Below are 18,401 nucleotides of genomic sequence, written 5' to 3' on the forward strand. Positions count from 1 at the left end.
AAAGTCACTCAGGTGTATGAGTTTTTACATAATTAAAAGATTATTACTGTCATCCGATTATTTGCTCATTTTTCAGGGGGCTGAAATTTTAGACTCCATAGATGAAAAAGAATTATATCCCTAAAAAAGTATCTAGACATGATATACATTCGTGATGCAAAAGTTATTTATGAAAAAAAATATTACAAAACACAGATGCATACTTACAGAACAAAAATTGTGAAAGCTAAACTTTTTTGTTGTATTCAAAATTCTCAGTAGTTTGAGTTCTTCATGACTTAATCATTTGGCCAGACTGTCTGTCTGTCTGCCTAATATTGATAAGACAGTTCAGACCCATCCAGACAACCACCCCTTGATTGGGATGACATTAGGGGTCTGGACCCCTTGATTGAGATCACAGCAGATTAGTCCCCTTTGATTGGGATCACAACAGATTAGCCCCCTTGATTGGCATTCACAATGGATAGTCTCCCTTGTTTGGAATATGGAATGAGTCTAAAGGGAGATAACTGGTACAGACTAAAACAGATCCTCAGAAGATAGATTATCATAGTGATTCAGAATTCATTGTTTTGAAATAAAATGTTGTTTCATATATTTTTTGTTGGTGCGCTTATACACATTTGGAAAAATAAAATTGTAATTCTATTATTCATTGAATATCTTTCAAACAGAAAGGACTGACTTTGATGTTCCTTCCCAAGTTCTGCAGTATGAAAATAATTAAAAAAAACATTTTAAAAAGTTAAGGTAGTATTAGGCAGAGCTGTAAAATCTTCACATTAAACATTTTTCTTGTTTGTTGTTAGAATGACAACATTGTAGCAAGTGAAAACGTTAAAAGGAACATGTTTCAGGTAGAGAACACATCTTGTTTAACATTACAACATGTGCCAGTAAACCTTTGTATGATCCGCAGCAGCTATTTCTGTCAAAGGGCATGTTTTTGTTTGATTTTTACCTGTTTTAATTGTATTATATTTAGAGAGATGATGTCATTGACAACCAATTTTAAATGTAGATTTTTTTCTTGCATCAAGGGATGTGATAAAGTTTTCAGCATTTGGTTTGATCTTATGGTTTTGTGCAAGCGAGGTGTTCTGTTTTATAACTACAAGCGTTGAGCATTTAGGACATGATCTCACTTATAATGATCCATATTTTCTTCTTGGAACTACTGATGTTAATAGTTGGTTCACATATCAAAATATTCAATATTATGCTGTTGATATATAAACATGATAGAAAAGAGTTGTCCTGTAAAAGTACTTGAAGAAGAACTGAGAAAGTTAATGAGCCAACTTGATGTCCAGTTTTCCCAAGGTGGACTTTACAGCAGGATCAGTTATAATAACAGAGAGAAGATCCCTTATGTTTACCTTGCCAGTCGTAACTTTAAGATGTCAGGGTTAGATCTACCCAGGGGCCCCTAGGTAAAGCGTCAGAACCAACACTGTTAGGTGATTTTGCATAACGGGCCCTCCTAGCACAGACTCTGACACTTGCCGCCCATTAAGGGCCGTACAATCAGTACTATCTGTGTAAACACAGCCTTAATCCAGGGGTCCACATTGGAACGGCCATTATCCAAGCCAATCTAGGTAAAGTCCCACAGAGCAGGCTTAAAAAAGATTATTACCCATTTATGGGAGTTAATTGGTAAAGTTGACCAAAGTACACAATTGATGCAATATTTTGAAAGCGAAATGGGCCATTAGTGATAAGTATAAGAGCTCTTTATGATAATGTAAAACCCTTTATTTGGATGATGTTAATGATGTTGATTTTTCTTATTCAGGGTATTTAACCTTCTTAGGCCTTCTTACCATAATGTCTTGAGTGCCTATCACATAAGTTGGAGTGATGGGGAGTATAAAAGGTTTATCATCAGATCAGTCCTAAATATCATCTTTGTCATTTTCTTAATTAAAGAAAGATGAAATTGAAGTGAAATATTATGATAATATTGTTAGACCCACATTTAAGGTTTCAGCATCATATAACTGAATTATTTATCCAGAATTTGTGTGACATGGACCTAAGTACAAACAAATTAATATTACTCAGTCTAGTCTTTGTAGAAGAAGTCATTGAAATATCATTCCTTCTATTCAATTAGAAAAAAAAACATATAATAAATCTCTTTTTATTTGCATGATGAACTTAGTTTCAACCTTAAAAATAAAAAGATTACCACAATTAACTTGAATGCTTCTTTTTTGTGTATTACAAGTCTACTGGAACTATATCTATGTTTAAGAATTCTAATTTAAAAATATATACTATATGTCTTAAAACATTCATACACTAATATAAGACTTTTATAAGATTTACTTTTATATTGTTGGGATTTTTTTAACAAATAAAGTGAGTATATTATGTTCATAAATTATGTTTTAATGCTTGTATAAATATATGCTATATTTTGTAAACATTAATGTTTGAGCTAAAATATTACTTTCAAAAGGAGGCAAAGTAAAAAGGCCAGTTTTTCACACACAAGTCCAATTATGTATTAATTAGCAATAATAACCACTTAACAGTTTCAACAATACTTGTAATATAGCTATCAAAGCATTGTAATGTGTTGTAATTAGAGGGGATTTAATTGCCTGTAATGGCCTATGGGGCTTTGTTCTGGTTTTGATGGTACAGAGACATCTCTTAGATCAACAAGACACCTCTTTCCATCTCCAGTACTGTCACAATTAACACCACCAGGATTGATGCATTGTCCAGCACTTAATCCTTACTCAAAATTCCACTCAATGATTAGGATTAGTTTTAAAGTTGGAACATATAATGTAAGACTTCCACTGTGAATTTCACATTCTCATGATATCTTGTGGTGTTTCACCATTGAGTTACATCTTATCAAAATTAGTGTTGCTCTTCACTACAAAGTGTTGAAATTCATAGATACTGTGTTATTTGGATATAAGTGACTATTTGTTATCTGTATATTTTCATATTAAATACATTTGTGAGAAACTGGGATTTGTCTTTAGTACAGTTGGTAGAGTGATGAGATTGGAAAGTGACTTATGGTAATGAGGTTGTGACTTATTTAAGTATAAAGCAATAGAGTGTTATAAGTAAAACTTCTCAAGTGCTACCATGGTGTTCCTGGAAGACCCTCAGGAGTATGTGCAGCAGCCCAAGCCCGTCACCCCTAAGCTTGTGAGGTACCCAGAGCCAGGTTACCATGGCAATACCATGCCCTCATGCATGCTGGCGCAGAGACAAGATGTGAAGCCCCACGCAGTTACCATGCTGGAGTTTGAGCCCGACACTAAGCCGGGGCCAATGATGATGCCCACTCACTACGGCCCACCCGAGGGGAGACTGACATTCAAACTAAATGTAGACTGTGAGGCAGTTTTGCCAATGCGAGTTGCCAAGAGGAAACGGGGCCCTGACGATGATATGATGTGGGCTCAGCAGAACAAGAGGGCTATGATGCAGTACCACGTACAAGGGTTGGACCTTAGAAGGCACCCACAACCTGCCAGAGAGCAACCAGTCCCTATGAGGACCCTCAGAACATCCCCACGAAGACTTGCCAAAGCAGCCAGGGCTCGACGCGAGGCAAGCAGCTTGCCAGCACACGTCAGACTTCCCAGCATACCTCCGCCCTTACCACAATTCTGTCTCTATGATATACTTTTTGGTGGTACGAATCTTTGTATTTGTAATTAGTAGATTTAAGACCTTTTCATTTGCCAATTTGTTTTCAGCCAGCTGCAATATAACTGATGTTTTTGTGATTAAATTTCAATAGATTAGAATTCAGGATGCAGAAATATTTATGGCCTTTTGTTTAACGTTTGGTTCTAACTTATTTGGAGTTGACAAGTTTAACAGATTTTTTCATGGGCTTCAAAGACTTCATTGAGTTCACAGAAACTACATCAGTAGCCTTGTTACAGTACAGCATTAATGCATGTGTACATTTTCTTCAGAGGTGCCACCAGCTATAGGGCTGCAGTGTTAGTGTTCTTAATGAGGTTTTAAATTAAATAAAGACAAATATGCAACATTTGATTAACCATGCTGTGTGTTTGTGTATTTCCAGATGTGTCAGCAGCGACAACAGCGCAGGTGCCCCCTCTCACACCAGGAACGACCCAGAAAATGTCACAGGCGCTACTGGAGAGCTTTAAGAGCTTTGAGAAGGACCAACACAGACTCAACATACCCAGAGGTAGGTTTCAGAGTACTTAGATGATCAGTGAACTCAAATAGACTCATTTAGGAGTCATGTATATTTGCCTTTCCCATCTCCAAGTGTAAAACTTATTATCTGTGAATATTTTATAATTTACATGTAAAACGTTTCATTTACATAAATCAACAACAAGTTCTCTCTCATATTTTATTTGTAAAAATCATGGCCTAAATGTAACATCTTGGAAAAATATCAACCGTTATTTGAAATTAGAAATATTTGTAATGTATAAAAGTGCAGCGACCAATGCTCAGATAGATTCGTTATGTTAACGTGCCTGTTTGTTATAAACACAGTAAACACTGCCCATCATTCACAGATACAAAAATGATAGAAGAAATAATTATGATCATTATGCTAATTTCTACTTTAACATTTCACAAATACTGATTTAACCTTTTTAATACAGACCAGGGAGAGATAAACGTTGGCCAATTATTAACATAGAAGTTGATTTTCTGTTGGGAAACGATGGCCTTAATGCCGTAAACATGTGTTGGACCTGATTTTCCCATCAAATTAATTCTTCACATATGATAGCTGAGTTGCATTTTCATACCACTGTGTACTTCTATTATTACAAACAAAAACCACAGAATGTTTGTAATGTTTTCTTGTTCATTTTATTCTTTACTCAGGTATTTATTATTTGTCAATAACTCTCTTGGGAATTGTTTTAATTTTCTCATGTTTGTTCCTGGTGTAATGTTGCAATTCTGCCGGTAAGAGCGGCTTTTATGGTTATGAAATCATGTTGATTGGAACCCACAAATGATACCGTTACTGGCTGTGCTTTTTGTCTAATTAAAATGCGGAAAGTTTCACTTTATCCCACTGTGGGTATCTTTTAGTCTCTACTGGGTTTAAATCGTAAAGATGATGGGCTATGATTAATTGCGAAATATTTGAGATCCCCAATTAAGTTTGATTGATTCAGGTTCCTGCCTTTCAAATTGATGACATAATGGTTGGAAATAATAATTTGTTTAGAGCTCCAGAAGACTATCTTGTGGTTACTAAATTGGGAGTGTATAGTTACAATATGTCGTAAAAACAGCAGTTTTCCTCTGGGGTTATTCGTGATATTAAGGATACAATGCTGATGATATGATTAGGAATGAGTTATTTTACGGCACAAAATACTGATTAAATAATTCAAATGGGCGTGATTTAGTATCATAATGGTTGTCGGGGATGCTTCAAATACTCTCCAAGATCCATTTTTAGGACATTCTGCTTAAATCACTCACAGGATTATGTTTTAAGGAGTTCAACTTTTGTGTAAAATTTGAATTAGGTATTTATGATAATTTGTTATAAGATTTAGTGTAATACTTTATTCTCAATTTCATTAATATACTTTCAAAAAGTGATACATCAGATACTTCAGATGTAGGGATCACCCTGAAATGAATATTTCCTGTTGTTCTAACATGAGATATATTTTACAAAAATAATGCTTTTTTGAGTCAATTGTCACCTTGGGGTAGAAGTTTGTTGTTTATATTGAATAAAATAAAGTTTTGAAAACTCTCTGTTGAAAGTGGTATGCAAAATTGCACAGTTATATTACATTTTTGGCATAAGTAAAATATAAAGGTTATTTTACAAGACTAAAAAAGAATAATAAAATAGAAAAGTCAAGTCTTTTTCCATATTAAAATGTAAAGAAAAAAAGAAGATAAAGCTAATTGTCAAAAGAAAATGATATGAAACTGTATCAAAGTGAAACTAAATGATGTGTGCAATTTAATGGAGATCACTGGTACTCTGTAATGGAATAGATCAGGAGTTAAATCAAATTGTAGGAACTGTCTTCATAAATGCATATTTCAAAAATTGATTAAAATATACTTACAAAATATTCTTGGCGATCTTGCAGACCCTATGCAGTGGAACGAGGGTCAGGTGTCACAGTGGTTGAACTGGGCGATACACGAGTTCACGCTGGAGGGAGTTAACGTGGCTAACTTTGCGATGTGCGGTTCCGAGCTCTGCAAGATGGAGAAAGAAAAGTTCTTGAAGCTCGCGCCGCCATATATGGGCGACATCTTGTGGGAACATCTTGACATTTTGCAGAAAGGTACATGGGCTTTGTGTGTTTTATCTCTGTCTCATTCAGTGTTGTACTGTTTTGTACTGTTTTGTTGTTCCTTGTAATGGGATAGTTTTTACTTTGAAGGAAAGAAGTCCCTACAACTTAGTGCATTCAATGCATTTCATTAAGTGTTGTTCTGTTTTTATGTCTATAGAAGTGCTGTATGTTTTACATAAAGGAGTAAATAGTCTCCATAGCTTGATTGCTGTTTTGCATGTGCAGGTTTTTCCTTTTCGAAACATTATGAAAATGTAACTGACGCAAATAAAGTCAGAAGTTTAAGAGAACATTCTGTTGATATATTGCTACATTTGAGTTAGCAAAATTACAAACAAATGTCATATTTAGTACGCTATAAAACAAAAGGAATACAAAAAAGTAGATAAAGAAGAAGCAGTAAATAATTCTCTTAGCCTCTTGTAATTGTCACACCGAAGTGTATTTAGTAATTGGTGAAGTAAACTACCACATAATAAATATACAGATAAATAGATTCTTACAAGCTAGACTTCTTACAAACCTCATAAAGTCTTACACAGTTCTTAAATAACCTATGAAAATGTCGTTTCTAAGGACTACTACAATAAGTTAGACAACAGTTAGCACTCCAGCACAGCATACACTTGTTATTACAATTCTGGGAATGTCTCTTGTCATGGATAATTTACTTAGTTTCATTTTTATGGCAAAAACAAGCATTTATATCACAACTCAAAATTACATAAACTAACATTATAGGCTTGGGACAAAGGGGTTTAGCTGATGCACAAATGATTTAAATCTTTCTAAATGTTCATACCTGAAACAAACTGACAAATCATATAAGACATCAAATAAATTTGCACAAGCATAAGTGCCGGGCTTCAAAAGCCAGTCAAATAAGATAGTGTACCCTCTCAGTGAGGATTGCTTGTCAACTTTGGCTTCCATCTTGCTACTTAGTAAAACCCCTTCATTCTTTTATCCCCTTCTTGATAGACCACATTTGGCTGCACATCTCTACGAAACAGACTTGACAATGTTAATTGAGAAAAACACTTGTCTTGTTTTACCAGTACAGTGTCACTGCGCTGAAATTGTGGTAACAGTAAATCTTATGGTGGTGAAATCCAGAATCAGGAACCTAGAAGTATATTCTGGAAGCTTACAGTGCAAAAGTGTTTGAAAATGAATGATTTGTTGGCATTTTACTGTCACTTTTTGACAAGTCAGATTTATAAAATGAAATAATCTTGCTCAATGCGAGAACAAATATCCATAATGTTCTCTCAAATGATAATTTATAGATTATTTATAAAAAGAACTGTAAGATATTACATAAAGTCTATAAAGACAACGCCACTGGATTTTTTAAAAATTAAGTGCAGAATTTATATATTGTAAGCATGCATGATAGCATTATTGTCAGTGATTTATGGTAATTGGTCATTCTTCAGACCGGGAAAACATTCTTGTGCCTGATCAAGAAGTACATGTAATTGGAATAATTAAGTAAAAGTATGAAACATATGAAGCATGAAATGGTTCCTGGTCTGTAAATGCTGCATTATTATTGTGTTGCACAGTGTTGTTATGTTGTGTTCTATATTCACACATTTGTCATTGTTGTATTATAGAGGTGGTCCAAGATCGCAGCTCTCTCGTAAATGCCCCACCCACGTATAGCGAACCTGTCTGCATGCCTGAATTTAGTGGTCATGAAGACCAGCAGGTTTTTAACCAAGGTATTACAGTATTATATTTTTTTATTTTGCATGAAATGTAACTCTTTAATAATATACATATCAAAGAATATTTCTAGTTTTCACAAATAATTTTGCATGTCATTGTTGTAAAAGTTCTGTGTGTTAATTTATGTTTCTGTACTATATTTGCAAAAATATTTATCTTTTCCTTAAACCAAAATTAATGATATTGAGTGAAAAGTGTTATGTAGCCATGTGGTATAAATCAGTGTTGTGTACCCTCATGTTGTTTCGTTGCTTAGGTTACACCAGCTCTCCAGAACAGCTTTCTCCTCCTGTACAGACCAACTCCCAGCCTCCATTCTCTGAGAACAAATGTAAGTTCACGAATATCTACGTTCTACTTAATATTACTACAGAGCAAGTTCACTTACAATAGTATACCAATTTCAATTACAGATCAAGTACTGTTGAAGGATACTTTCTCAATGACATAGAAAGCAGTGATTGTGTAAATGTCATGAAACAATGTTCAAACTTTTCTCTACAATGGCGCAAGATGTATAATTCATACAGGAAAATGTTTATAAATTATTTTTTTCATATTTTAAGTGTCTTTTTTTTTTTGGCTCCTAGTAACACATTTGTTTTTAAAAAGGTTAAAATTGAACCCTTGAATTATATGTTTGCAGGTCAAGGACAACAGTTCCAGATGTCGGAGTCCATCCAGGCATTGAACGACCTCTCACCCACGTACGAGGACACGTACCACAGTCTGGAGGAGATCCAGCATGGGGGTTTCTATGGCGACCACAGCCCCACAGAGTTCTACACCATGCCAGAACAGAAGTACCGACCTCCACCGATGAAGACCAACAACATGTGTAGAGGTGAGAACAAGTGAAGTGCATTAATTAGGAATGCATTAATTAAGTGTTCAACCTAGTTAAGTTATTCAGAATATTTGCATTTTGACCCACAGACAATTGTTCGTGCATCACTTACAGTACAGAAAGTGTAGCCTGTTCTAGCTGTCCATTCATGTCTAGAGACTGATATTTGCATGGCAATAAAGCATATGACACATGTCAGATGTAAGTTCCAACTGTCTGACGTGAAACAGACGGTGATAAAATAATTTCAATATTAAATATTTAAACAGGCAGATCAGTGCAATACTGTAGGTTAATACGCTAGTGATTTATTAATTCAATGAGATGCTTCTCTAGTTTTTGCAACTTTGGAGCAAGGATAGTTTCTGATAATATGATTTTGTGTTTCCTTTTTTGAACAAGGGACTTTTGTTCTTTTTTATGTAGTACATTTACATTCTTATTTAGAGAATCAATTAATTAATCATACCAAAAACTCATATACTAGCTCTCACTATTGCAGCCATATATGCAGAGTGTATATGATTATATCAGTATATTAACAAAACATTTGTAATTTACTATTGTCTCTATCACTTGACAGGCCAGCAGTTCCTGCCACAGGAAGCACATTCCCAGCCACACATGGAGTCGTTCTTCGACCCGCACCACCAGTTCTCACAGATGGTTCCCAATGTTAAGATGGAGTTACCGTGGTCACAAGCCGAGTATCCGGGCTGTCGGGACATGGCGGGCACCTGGTCGCCCACCGAACGCCCTGGTATGCTGCGTCATGGTTACCACCCACTACAGAACATCGGGGAGCTAGGGTCACCCGTTGAGGGTAAACCCATGATCCAAGCTGCCGCCCTGGCGGGCTACTCTGGTAGGTCCACGAACATATTCAAATGTAAATAAATTTCATCATTTTATGCTAACAATTATTAAATTATGCAACATTTTATTAATAAAATTTAAAATGCTGATACAATCAAGATATTAATTAGTACAGCATAAATAAAAAGTTATAAGGTCTTGTTGAAAAAGTCACCATTTCTGGCTTTAAGTAAAAATTATGTAGTTATATAGTTAGACTTAATTATTTATTCTTAAACATCATCCTATGACATATATACCAATATATTAGGAACTCATTCATTTCATACATCTTGTTTCTGTATAAGTAAACAAATGTGAGAAAGCAAGTATTAAAAATGATAAATAATGCATTGTTTATTGTATGTTTTCAGGCAGCGGCCCTATTCAGCTGTGGCAGTTCCTGCTTGAACAGTTAACGGACAAAACGTGCCAACACTTTATCAGCTGGTCGGGTGACGGCTGGGAATTCAAACTCTCCGATCCAGATGAGGTCGCGCGCCGATGGGGAATCCGTAAAAACAAGCCAAAAATGAACTATGAAAAACTTAGTCGAGGTCTCAGATATTACTATGATAAAAACATTATACACAAGACGGCAGGAAAACGCTATGTGTACCGGTTTGTGTGCGATCTCCAGAGTCTCCTAGGCTACACCCCAGAGGAATTATGGGATGCCTGTGATATAAAGCCTCAGAAGGACAAAGATGATGAGTGAGCAATCTGTGTCGTGAGAAGCTTGTTAAATATTCAATTGTGTTGGTGACAACAAGTATTTAGGAACATTCGCACCATAGGTAGTTGAATGCACAGGTGTTGGTGTTGAGATTGGAAAGGTTTTAGCGAGAATTAACGGCTAAACGTTTGTAAAACCAAAAATGGTTCAGATACTGTGTGCTGAGAAAAGTTCATTTTCATCTGACTTTTCAAGTAGCGTTTTGCCTCAGCTGTTTGAGTGCCTTGTATAAAATACAGGCCAAGTTTGTGAACTGTTTGTGACCACCTGTGTATTAAGAGATATCAAGTATTGTGTCTAGATATAATCATATAGCACTGTATTTGTGATACTCCAAATATGTCTGTACATAATGTGAAGAATATATCATATTTTTCTACCTTACCTATGTGTGTATTATATTATGGAAAAGTTATGGTTGTATCATAAGCCATTATTATTTATGGCTTTCATATGCACTGATTTCTATAAAACAAAAGCTGGAGAAAAAAAAAATCGAAAAAGATGATGCAAGGCTATGAGAAAAATCCGAAAAGTTTCTGTGTTAAAGCAGAACAAAAAAAGGGGCTAAACAAGACAGATGCATGAAGATTTTGATAGTTTTTGCAGTTGTGAAGGTCGTACTAAAAATTCAGGGTTTTTTGGTATTTTTATATTGTAAAGCATTAAATTTTTATACACCAGATAGGTTGAACGGAAATACACGCTTTTTCATAGGGTACAAACAATTGCCATTCATTCATCCTGTAGACCTTTCTCTAATATGAATGGTAAGATAATTCCAAAAGGAAATGTAACTTGATGTATATCTCATTTAATATTCATCAGGAAATAGCTTGTCCGAGGTCAGCTCCAGTGTCACTATATATAGCCTACCCTTACTTGTAGAAAACATTTCAAGATTTGGACTAGATTTTCCTAGTGCCTCATGTGTTCCAAAATAGTTTTGGCAAAATGTAAAGTTTACTTATTTAATTGTTTCCATTTTATTTTAATGTGAAGTGAATCTTCTGATGGTTCAATAGAATAATTGTATTTTTTTGTACATACCAAGTGGATTTTTTCTCTCCAAAAAGTGTGCTTTTGTGCCTTAAAAAATCTGCATAGTAGGCAAAAATATTCATGCAGTTTTGAGGAATTTCTTTAATTGTTTTTCAGTATGACTTGTGGAATAGAACGTGCCTTATTAATGAATGGAAGTGCTCTTAAAAAGTCAAATACTCAGCAGTGAGTTCATACTTCTGTCAACATGACTTTTGTTCAGAAGCTTATAAAAAATATTCCAGTGAAAACAACTTGCTTTTTGTGATATTGTCTGAAAATGGCGTCGCCTTACTACAATGGTTGAATAGTGCTTTTACCCATCTATAACTTATGCATTTTGTGTATAATTTATTCCGACTTATGTTTGTAAATAGCTAATATTATTATATTTTACTTGCTAAATGTACTAATACCAATTCAACTTACAGTAATTATTGGTATATTATTAAGTTCATATTTTACAGGACTGTCTTCATTCATCCAACGCTATAATTGTGTTTCAATATGTGTAATGGAAATCAAATCTGACGAAAGAGCTGAATCAATAATTAATACCAAATTTTGGCCAAGTCTTTGTGAAATAGAATTACATTTGTCTTTAACTATGCATTTTTATTAAATATTTTATATTTGACTTGAGATCATTCAGGTATTCTTAGAAGGAATCTCTACCTATCCGATTGTGTTCAAAATGGTCAGATCTTTGTATGTTGGTTCTTTTCCTTTATTTTATTTCTATATTTTCTTTATTTTGCCATACTTTTTTGAGTGTTTTCAGATATAATCAGAGTTGAAACTGTTACCTTCTACTCATTTAAATGTGTTCATTGTTCAGAGTTTTCTTATGTTTATTGTTGATAAGTGTGTTAACATTGTTTCTATACCATGTATGTGTTCATTAATTTCATTTATTTGTTTTATTGGAACTTTAATCGTCTTATGCTACATGTAAGCAGATTAATTTTTTATTTCCTTTTATTATAGATGTAGGAAAATTAAGTCACTAGGCAAATATGACATGTACTTCAAATTCTTAATAAAGTTTGAAATTAAATTCAAAAAATAATCTTGGACTTTGGTTATCAGTAAATGAAAAATTGACCATATTTGCAAATAGTATTGAATAACATTTAAATTTCAAACAAATGAGGAACAACTTTGATAAAAATAATTGAAAAAAAATCAATCAGCATTCTTGTAGCTAAGTCAGCAGTTCATATTTTCCTCCTTTCATTTGTAAAAAAACTAATCATCTACACTCAAATTATTGTCTAGTCCACAAAAATAATTATCTTCGAATAATAGTGTTTATTGCTGTAAAACATAAATATATCAAACTAATAAAAACTATATGTGACGCACTCTGTGATTTTGGGTCCAAATGAGGTAACCTCGTTTTCAAAATTGACGTCACGCAATTAACTTTTTTTTCCAATATTTTTTTTTTTAAAGCATTTTTTGTCTTTTGCTGAAGTGTCAGGTAAGATATGCATGATATTCTCAAAATAAATAAATAATTTGGGTTGGGAAAAGAATAAGCTTTGTGAATATGAAAATAACTCACTTTCGCCAAGATACCTCATTTGGGCCCAAAATCTCATGTTGTGTCACATATATTAAAATATTGTAATAAGTGTGTCAATGAACAAATTACAGTTTCTGCATCAATATTGTTTTTGGCTTCGGTCAAATTATTATTGAGAGCATTGGGTAAAATCTTTATTAAAAAAAAATTGAGACTATTTATTTACACGAACATTTGCAGGGAAATCACAGTTTTTAGACACCTGATAGAATCGTTCCTTTAGTTATGTGTTCAGAACAAATATTCTGCAATATTTCAAGATATTAACAGTTATAAACACGTTTTTACTTTATTGTTGTTTTATATTTTTGTTGCATATTGAATAATTCTGACAGCAGTTATATTGACATGTTAAATCAGCTTACCATTTGGGGTTTACTGATTTCCTGTACAAAATGAAGATGAATAAATAAAACGGAAAATACCATATCAGTGTTGTTGTTGACATGTACTTGTATGCCTATTTTACCAAAGAAAATGTAATCTTTTTGTTCATTCGTAGCTAGTGTTTTTTCCAAGAAAGGAGAGTTGAGGCATTTTCGTTGTCATAGCCTTGGTGGCGCTGTCGTCATAGCCTTGAAGGTATTGTCGTCATAGCATTGGTGGTATTGTCGATTTCAAAGCCTTGGTGGTATTGTCGTTGTCATAGCCTTAGTGGTATTGTCGTCATAGCCTTGGTGGTATTGTCGATGTCAAAGCCTTGGTGGTATTGTCGTCGAAGCCTTGGTAGTATTGTCGTCAAACCCATGGTGGTATTGTCGATGTCAAAGCCTTGGGGGTATTGTCATCAAAGCCTTTGTGGTATTGTTGTCAAAGCCTTGGTGGTATTGTCGTCAAAGCCTTGGTGGAATTCTTATCAAAGCCTTGGTGGTATTGTTGTCAAAGCCTTGGTGGTATTATCGTCAAAGCCTTGGTTGTATTGTTGTCAAAGCCTTGGTGGTATTGTCGTCAAAGCCTTGGTGGTATTGTCGTCAAAGACTTGGTGGTTTTGTCATCAAAGCCTTGGTGGTATTGTCGATGTCAAAGCCTTGGTGGTATTGTCGTTGTCAAAGCCTTGGTGGTATTGTCGATGTCAAAGCATTGGTGGTATTGTCGTCGTTGTCAAAGCCTTGGTGGTATTGTAGTCGTCAAAGCGTTGGTGATATTGTCATCAAAGCCTTGGTGGTATTGTCGATGTCAAAGCCTTGGTGGTATTGTCGTTGTCAAAGCCTTGGTGGTATTGTCATCGTTGTCAAACTCTTGGTGGTACTGTTGTCGTCAAAGCCTTGGTGGTATTGTCATAAAAGTCTTGGTGGTATTGTCGATGTCAAAGCCTTGGTTGTATTGTCGTCCAAGCCTTGGTGGTATTGTCGTCCAAGCCTTGGTGGTATTGTTGTTGTCAAAGCCTTGGTGGTATTGTCATCAAAGCCTTGTTGGTGTTGTCATCAAAGCCTTGTTGGTGTTGTTGTCATAGCCTCGAAGGTATTGTCGTCAAAGCCTTAGTGGTATTGTCGTTGTCAAAGCCTTGGTGGTATTGTCATCAAAGCCTTGGATGGTATTGTCGTTGTCAAAGCCTTGGTGTTATTGTCGTCAAAGCCTTGGCGGTATTGTCGTCAAAGCCTTGGTGGTATTGTCGTCAAAGCCTTGGTGGTATTGTCGTTGTCAAAGCCTTGGTGGTATTGTTGTCAAAGCCTTGGTGGTATTGTCATTGTCAAAGCCTTGGTGATATTGTCATTAAAGCCTTGGTTGTATTGTGGTCAAACCCTTGGCGGTATTGTTGTCATACCCTTGGTGGTATTGTCGTCAAAGCCTTGGTGGTATTGTCATCAAAGCTTTGGTGGTGTTGTCGTCATAGCCTTGGTGGTGTCGTCGTCAAAGCCTTGGTGGTGTTGTCGTCATAGCCTTGGTGGTATTGTCATCAAAGCCTTGGTGGTATGGTCGATGTCAAAGCCTTGGTGGTATTGTCGATGTCAAAGCCTTGGTGGTATTGTCGTTGTCAAAGCCTTGGTGGTATTGTCGTCATAGCCTTGGTGGTATTGTCGATGTCAAAGCCTTGGTGGTATTGTCATCAAAGCCTTGGTGGTATTGTCAATGTCAAAGCCTTGGTGGTATTGTTGTCAAAGCCTTGGTGGTATTGTTGACAAAGCCTTGGTGGTATTGTCGTTGTCATAGCCTTGGTGGTATTGTCGTCGTCAAAGCCTTGGTGGTATTGTCGTTGGCATAGCCTTGGTGGTATTATCTTCAAAGCCTTGGTGGTATTGTCGTCAAAGTCTTGGTGGTATTGTCATCAAAGCCTTGGTGGTATTGTCATCAAAGCCTTGGTGGTATTGTCATCAAAGCCTTGGTGGTATTGTCATCAAAGCCTTGGTGGTATTGTCGTCAAAGCCTTGGTGGTATTGTCGTCAAAGCCTTGGTGGTATTGTCGTTGTCATAGCATTGGTGGTATTGTCATCGTCAAAGCCTTGGTGGTATTGTCGTTGTCATAGCATTGGTGGTATTGTCGTTGTCATAGCCTTGGTGGTATTGTCATCAATGCCTTGGTGGTTTGTCGTTGTCAAAGCCTTGGTGGTATTGTCGTTTTCATAGACTTGTTGATATTGTCGTTGTCATAGCCTTGGTGGTATAGTCGTTGTCATAGCCTTGGTGGTATTGTCGTTGTCATAGCCTTGGTGGTATTGTCGTCGTCAAAGCCTTGGTGGTATTGTCGTCAAAGCCTTGGTGGTATTGTCATCTTCAAAGCCTTGGTGGTGTTGTCGTCGTCAAAGCCTTGTTGGTATTGTCGTCGTCGTCAAAGCCTTGGTGGTATTGTCGTTGTCAAAGCCTTGGTAGTATTGTCATCAAAGCCTTGGTGGTATTGTCATCGTCAAAGCCTTGGTGGTGTTGTCGTCTTCAAAGCCTTATTGGTATTGTCGTCGTCGTCAAAGATTTGGTAGTATTGTCGTCGTCAAAGCCTTGGTGGTGTTGTCGTCGTCAAAGCCTTGGTAGTATTGTCGTCGTCAAAGCCTTGGTGGTGTTGTCGTCGTCAAAGCCTTATTGGTATTTTCGTAGTCGTCAAAGCCTTGGTGGTATTGTCGTCGTCAAAGCCTTGTTGGTGTTGTCGTCGTTAAAGCCTTATTTGTATTGTCGTCGTCGTCAAAGCCGTATTGGTATTGTGTCGTTGTCATAGCCTTGGTGGTATTGCCGTCGTCAAAGCCTTGGTATTGTCGTCGTCGTCAAAGCCTTGGTATTGTCGTCGTCTTCAAAGCCTTGGTATTGTCGTCGTCTTCAAAGCCTTGGTGGTATTGTCGTTGGCATAGCTTTGCTGGTATTGACGTTATCAAGCCTTGGTGGTATCGTAGATATAGCCGATGATACATTGTCGTTATCGAAGCCTTTGTCATGGTCTTGGTGGTGTTGTTGTCACAGCCTTGATGTCGTCGTTAGCATCGTTGTGCATTTTTTCTGAATGTATGAATGCAATTTCGTACATGCTGCCACAGATAATACTCACAAATCTATAGTATTATGGCTATTTTTTTATATATTTTGTAGATATGCCTTTCGTCTGACTGAGAAAGAAAACACGTTTGCATTCGCACCGCTGTTATCTTGTCAGAGGCGGCTCCAGGATTTTACTTTAGAGGTGGCCTTACTTTGGGGCGTAACCTTTTGATTTGCGCTATTCCTTAAGAACCAAAATCTAATGGGTTTAAAAATTTGGCAGTGGGGTTTTGGGGTGCTCTCCCGCCCCGCCCCCCCCCCCCCCCCCCACACACACACATTTTTTTATATATTTATATTTTATAATTATAGTCCTAAATGGTACATTTTGGGCATGTATAACAAAAAAATGTGCGGAGGGGGTGTGGGTACCCTAATTGTGCTAGTGCTTGTTTTGTGTTTCCTGCACGAATTTGAAACATTGAAAGGAAAATCTTCCTCGGTGTTTTGCCGTGAGTAAACCTTCCGCAATCAGTGTGGGGCAGCACCAATTCAGGCAATTGTTGCATCATAGTTTATAATACAGTGCGCATGCAATTTCAGAGGGATGGTTGAGTAATTGATAGAAACATTGAATGTATAACAGCAGATGGCTGTATGTAGTGAGGTTAACGACATAAACAACAAAAAGTCTGATATTTGGTAAAACGGCAATGAAACTATTTTTCACGGGCACAGGTACATGCACTGTTAACTTTGCACACACATACATACGTAAAAACATCGAAAATGCATGTCCAAATCATGTCGTCTTCCGATTGATGCTCTTTCAACATCTCAAAATCCAATGAACGAAATTGGACAGGAGCAAAACTTCGCGATAATGTTACACATTGGTATTGTGCTTCGGGGTTTGAATTGAAAGTTATAGCTGTTTGAAGCAAAGCTGGTTGTAATCCAAATACCGTCCGTACAGATCACAGGGGCGTAGCTAGACCTCTATTTATGATTTATGTTAATACATACTAGTGATAGGGGGGTCAGTGGCATGCCCCTCGGAAAGTTTTGAAAAACATGGTGCAATTTGGTGCATTCTGAGTGTTCTGTGGTGCTTTATTAAGTACTGGAAAATGGTTAGTTTGAGGATCATAATTATGAAGTCAAGTACGCAGATTGCAACTGTGGATTTTTTTAGATTTTTTTGCCAGAATCATGTGGATTCAGCCGCGTACTCGCGTAAAGGCAGCTACGCGCTTGAATTATAACTAAGGCTTGCTCAATCTGGCATAGTCTAAGAGAACTTCTGTCGAAATGTACGTTCGCCAAAAACACACTATACCCCGGGCCAAGCGAATGTTGTCATTTCAGTTATTTTCTAAATGTGGCAATATGAATGTGGTCGATTAAGGCACTGTCTAAATGTAGCAATGTGAATATGGTTGATTCTAGCACTGTCTAAATGCGGCAATGTGAATATGGTCGATTCCGGCACTGTCTAAATGCGGCAATGTGAATAAGGTCGATTCTGGCACTGTCTAAATGCGGCAATATGAATGTGGTCAGTTCTGACACTGTCTAAATGCGGCAATGTGAATATGGTCGATCTGGTACTGTCTAAATGCGGCAATATGAATGTGGTCGATTATGGCACTGTCTAAATCCGGCAATATGAATGTGGTCGATTAAGGTACTGTCTAAATGTGGTAATGTGAATATGGTCAATTCCGGTACTGTCTAAATGTGGTAATGTGAATATGGTCGATTCTGGCACTGTCTAAATGTGGCATTGTGAATGTGGTCTATTCTGGCACTGTTTAAATGTCACAATATGAATGTGGTCGATTTTGGCACTGTCTTAATGTCACAATATGAATA

At 36.4% G+C, this 18,401-nt stretch overlaps 1 protein-coding gene across 1 annotated transcript in view; it reads left to right on the forward strand.

Annotated features, from left to right (window-relative positions):
* Window positions 1–13,554, forward strand: part of LOC128235983 (protein C-ets-1-like) — a 50,876-nt gene extending 37,322 nt beyond the window's left edge. The window contains exons 5-11 of the mRNA XM_052950767.1: window positions 4,079–4,207; window positions 6,114–6,314; window positions 7,946–8,053; window positions 8,317–8,391; window positions 8,707–8,904; window positions 9,491–9,772; window positions 10,137–13,554. Coding sequence (XP_052806727.1) covers window positions 4,079–4,207; window positions 6,114–6,314; window positions 7,946–8,053; window positions 8,317–8,391; window positions 8,707–8,904; window positions 9,491–9,772; window positions 10,137–10,480 — 1,337 coding nt within the window. The 3' untranslated portion in view covers window positions 10,481–13,554. The remainder of the gene's footprint in view (window positions 1–4,078; window positions 4,208–6,113; window positions 6,315–7,945; window positions 8,054–8,316; window positions 8,392–8,706; window positions 8,905–9,490; window positions 9,773–10,136) is intronic.
* The last annotated feature ends 4,847 nt before the right edge of the window (window positions 13,555–18,401 follow it).

Source organism: Mya arenaria, chromosome 5, assembly GCF_026914265.1.
Source record: "Mya arenaria isolate MELC-2E11 chromosome 5, ASM2691426v1".
Taxonomy (NCBI): domain Eukaryota; kingdom Metazoa; phylum Mollusca; class Bivalvia; order Myida; family Myidae; genus Mya; species Mya arenaria.